We start from the raw sequence: 4,872 nt of genomic DNA, 5'->3' as shown, positions 1-4,872 counted from the left end.
TTCTCCATCCAACTATGTGTGCACATGAGTATTCAACCCTCTTTTGTCTATTTCAGATAATGAGGTTCATCTGATGCCTATTGCCCCCTCTTTCCCCCAAGTTTGTATATTTTTCCCACATGCCTCATTATTCCTTTCTACACAAGTCTTACCCTCCCTTCTTGTTCTCTCCTTAAAACCTCAAAACAGAACCAATTTATCCCCAGGTCCTCTATTTTCTTATTTAACTCCCTCAATACCCTTTGAAGACCCCAAAGTTCTGAAGGAACACATTTCTTTTTTCTCAACAAGACTTATTAGAACTGCAATGTCCTTTCCAGTTTACTCAAATTCACCTTTCTAGGTTTCTCTTAATTCCTGCATTTGCATTTCAAAGTTTATATGTAGTTTGGTCTTTTCATTAGAAATAATTGAAATTCTTCTATTCCATTAAAGATCCATTTTCTCCCAACAAGTCAATACTCAACTTTACAGAGTAAATTAATCTTGATTGTAAGCCTATATCTTTTGACTTCTGGAATACTGCATTCCAAGATCTCCTCTCTTTTTAAGTACAAGCTACCAGCTCTTATGTGATTGTGTCTATGAGTCCTTAATACTTGAGTTACTTCTTTCTGGATCCTTGCAGCATTTTTTCCTTTGATGTAGGAACTCTAGAGTGTGACTCACATTCTCATGATTTTTTCTTGAGAGGATTCTTCAGGAGGTGATTGATGGACTCTTTCCATATTCATGTTGCTTGGTGGTTCTAAATAGATCTGGGTAGTTTTCACTTATGATTTCTTGAAATAGAGTTTCCAGGCTTTTTTAAAAACTTAGGGTTTTAGGGAGTCTGATGATCCTTAAATCATCTCTCCTGGAACTTGTTTTTAGGGTCAGTTATATTTGATATCTTACATTTTCTTCTATTTTTCCAATCTTTTGATTTCATTCTGATGTTTTTGGCTGTCTCATGCAGTCACTGATTTCTGTGTGGTCTAGTCTAGTTTTCATTTACTTGGGTTATGTTTACAACTATTTCTTCTGAACTGTTTCTTCTCCTTCCAGGTCTGCTCTTCACAAATTTTATTTCATGTATTTATGTTTTCCTTGTGGAATATCCTTTATTTTTTCCCCCTTTAAGTCTTTGCTTGTAGTTGTTAATGAAGTTGTTCACTTTTTCTTTTGGGGGATTTCTTTGTTGTTGTTTAGCTATTTTACAGTCATGTCCAACTCTGGCCCCATTTTGGGTTTTCCTGCTAAGGATACTGGAGTGATCTGCCATTTCCTTCTCCAACACATTTTACAGATGGGGAAACTGAGGCAAGTAGGATTCAGTGACTTGCCCAGGGTCACACAGCTAGTGTCTGGCACCAGATTTGAACTCAGGAAGAGTTCAGGCCCAACATTCTATCTACTGTACCACCCAGCTGCCCTGGAGGGAATCTCTAGCTCGAAATTTTTTATATTGGTCAGTGTTTTCTTTGACTTACTCATCTCTCCTGTTTTAGTTCCTAACTGGAGCTTTGTAACAGGCTTTACCCAGGTTTTGCTCTCTGCTCTGCCTTTGGGGGGAGTGATGGGTCCTGTTTGGTCTTTCCCTGAGCCTCCTGGTTAACTCTGACCTTTATTTCCAAGGGTGAGAGCCCTTTGGGTCTTTGAGGTTCAGAGGTCTGGGTCACATCAAAGCCTCTCTGGTGTCCCAAGACAGAGTGCTGTCCCCTGGGCCTGAAATGAAAGGGTCTGAGAGCTGCTACCCTGCTCTAGAGCTGGGCATTGCCACCTAGGGAAGGTTCCAAGGTCCCCCATCCTCTGGGGTTTTCTCAGGAGGTCTTCAACTCCTTGGGAGAGAAAGCCTTGCAGGCTACAAGTGTCTCTGAGCCACCAGTTTTTGTCATGGGCTGACTTGGCTGGCTTCAGTAGTGGCCCCACTTCCTAGTACCTGTGGGCTTGGGAAGAACGTTGTGTACAGGTCTGGGGTAGCAGAGGCCATTAGGTCCACTTTCTCTTTGGATTTCCTGATCATTATTTGGACTTAACACAAATTTCAGGGGTTTGCTGGAGTCAGCCAGTGATTGTTAGGGTTCTCTGTTCTAAGGCCCCTCCCAGCTCAGACATTCCATATTCTATGACTCCAGAATCTCTGACTTCCCTTGGCCTTGCCCCTGGTCCATCCTGGTCACGTGGACAGTAGCTCATGTCTCCTTATCACAGTAATATGCCCTTTCATTTGTTTCATATTCTTTTCAAGTCTCTTTCCTCCCATTCAATCCTCATAATAACCCTTTGAGGGAAAGGTGTACTTACTCCATGTCACTGATAAGGTCCAGAACAGGGCCATGACCTTCCCCAAGGCCCCTTGGGTGGTCAGTGGGTGCCGCTGGACCCTAGGCCAGTGTGGCCCTGTCTGTCTTCCACTCCACTACCTCCCCAGGCTGGGGCAGGGCTGAGGGCTACCTCCCCAGTGGCCGACTGAGCGTCTGTGTCCTGGTGAGCTGTATCAGGACATTCCTAGCGCTCAGTGAACCTCAACCTTCTGTGAGTCAGGGGGCCCTGCCCTGTTCACTGGTGAAGGGAGGAAAGATGAGAGCCGAGCCTCCCACCCCACAGGCCCAGCCCATCTGGCTTTCGTGAGAGTTGGGACCTTACTCTGGTAAATAGGGAGTAGACAGAAGGCTGCTGGCCAGCGAGTGTGGGCCTCTGCACGTCCAGGGCACACCAGGGATCTGTGTTGATCTCTGGGAGACTTCTGCCCCCAAAGGATTATGGGAATCCAAGACAGACTTGGCCAGTCAAAATCCCACGTGAGATGGGGGAATTCCCATGCTATTCCCATGCCATCATCACAAGAGGATAAAGGGGATGAAGGTGGCCAAGGTGGTGGATGGACCCCAGACCCTCCAGGGACCTGGGGCTGGGCTGGGCTGGGGGGCAGGGAACAGGACCTGATGTTTCTGCTGTGGTCTATTTTTCAGAAACTGGTGCTCATACATAGTGACCCGGACTGTTTCCTGCCATGTGCAGAATGGCACCTATCTGCAAAGAGTCCTGCAGAGCTGCCGGTGGCCCATGAGCTGCCCTGGGAACAGGTAAGAGAAACAGGATCCCTGAATCTTGGCCTGCGAACCCTGAGGGGTCCCTGTCATGCAGCTCAACCTTACCCAGCAAACATTTACTAATCTCTGGCTGGATGCGTGTTGGACAGAGCTAGGCAGTGGGCACGCTGAGCCTCCCCCACCCACCCACCTGTCAGTGGACGGAGGCCTCTGACTGCCTTCTCCACCATCCCCCCGGTCACCCAGGCTCACCACCTAGGTGCCCTCCTCAATGCCCCTCTGTCTCTCACTCCCCCCTACTCCATGTCCAGTCAGTACTTGAGGGCTGGCCAGTTCACCTTCAGAAATACTCTCCCATATTCATTCATTCACAGTGCAGTTACATTCATTCATTTAGCCATAGAAGGCACAGTCATTTATTCACAGGGAAATAGATACCTTCAGTCAGTCAGTCAGTCAGTCAGTCGTCAGTCAGTCGGAATTCATTGTCAAGAACTGTGTGATAAGCCTTTGCCATTGCCATGGTGGTCCCTGTCCTCAAGACACCTCCAGTCTCTTTGGTCAGGTGATACGTATACCTGAAAGATCTCAGGCATTCAGTAGGCACTTAGTACGTGTTTAATGACTAAATGATTGTTACAAGTGAAGCTTCCTCCACTACGTCATGGTCAAGGACCAACTGGTTTTGTATGGCCAGTGCCCAGCACAGGGCAAGCAGGAAAGAAATGTTTGTTGGGTACAGTGATATGATAAAAATAATTCATAACAACAGTGGACATTTCTATAGTCTCATAAGCAGATACAGTATCCTGTTGTATATAATGGCTGTATATGCTGTATAGACAATATAAGTCATATAGTCTTACCAGCGGAATCTAATTCTATAAGCTTACACAGGGAGCATATAAATTCTCTCCCTTGATTTCAGTTCCCCAGTGAGTGGCATAGACAGCAGGTATTATGGGAGTTCAGGAGAAGCAGATTTGGTGAGTAGTCAGAGAGGGCTTCCTGGGGGAGGTGGACTGTGTGGTGAACCTTAAAGAACAGGCAGATGGTGGAGGAGGAGGTGGAAGGAGAACCTTTTGGGTGTGGGGTGGGGTCAGCACCTGGTCCATTCAGGGGTGGCCAACACACCAGTCCAGTTTCAGAATGAAGGCTTACTTAAGGGAACCAGGTACACGGGAGTGCAGAGTTGGGCTGGGCCTGATCCCCCCCCAGATGAACATGGCCCTCCTTCCTCTCATCTTCCTCAAGCTGGGTCCCTCCTTTTCCTGTAACTGGCTGCTCTGGTCTCCCCATGGGCACCAAGAGTCGGTTCCTTCCTCCTACCCCCACTCTAGTGGTCATAAGCCCTTCTTTTCAGGCCAAGGTCGTGGGTAGTTTTTATATTTGTAAGCCCAGCATCTGGTGTGGGGTCTTGACCATAGGAGGCCCTAAATAAATGTTTGGGAGGCCAGCCAAGTGGCTCAGTGAGTAAGAGCACCGGCTCCAGTGTTGGGATGACCTGGAGATCGAATCCGGGCTCAGATACTCAGCACCACACCCAGAAATAACTGGCCATGTAACCTTGAGCAAGTTACTTAACCCCGATTGCTTAAAAAATAAATAAATAAATGTTTGTTAGATTGAATTGAAGCCAGATTGTGTCAAACCTTGAATGTCCTCCATGTAACAGGTGAAATGGAGTCTGGACTTGCCCCAGAGTCCATATGACTCAGTTTGGGTGTCTGGACACAGACATGGACAAATGACTGGGGTCCTGGAAGCCTTTTTCCCTTCCCCCTCCCCCTTTCTTTTCTCTTTTTCATCTCTCTCCTCTCTCTCTCTCTCTCTCTCT

At 47.0% G+C, this 4,872-nt stretch overlaps 1 protein-coding gene across 4 annotated transcripts in view; it reads left to right on the top strand.

Moving 5' to 3' along the window:
• EMID1 (EMI domain containing 1) overlaps positions 1-4,872 on the top strand; it is a 58,718-nt gene that overhangs the window by 9,708 nt on the left and 44,138 nt on the right. For all 4 annotated transcript variants that reach the window (XM_069081614.1, XM_069081612.1, XM_069081613.1 and 1 more), the window contains exon 2: positions 2,955-3,068. In XM_069081614.1, coding sequence (XP_068937715.1) covers positions 2,955-3,068 — 114 coding nt within the window. The remainder of the gene's footprint in view (positions 1-2,954; positions 3,069-4,872) is intronic.

Source organism: Petaurus breviceps, unplaced genomic scaffold, assembly GCF_028583685.1.
Source record: "Petaurus breviceps papuanus isolate PSGF00001 unplaced genomic scaffold, PetGlider_PUasm1.0 99, whole genome shotgun sequence".
In the NCBI taxonomy this organism is placed as follows: Eukaryota; Metazoa; Chordata; class Mammalia; order Diprotodontia; family Petauridae; genus Petaurus; species Petaurus breviceps.
The sequence above is the reverse complement of the archived record's forward strand: the minus strand, read 5'-3'. Positions and strand labels throughout refer to the sequence as shown.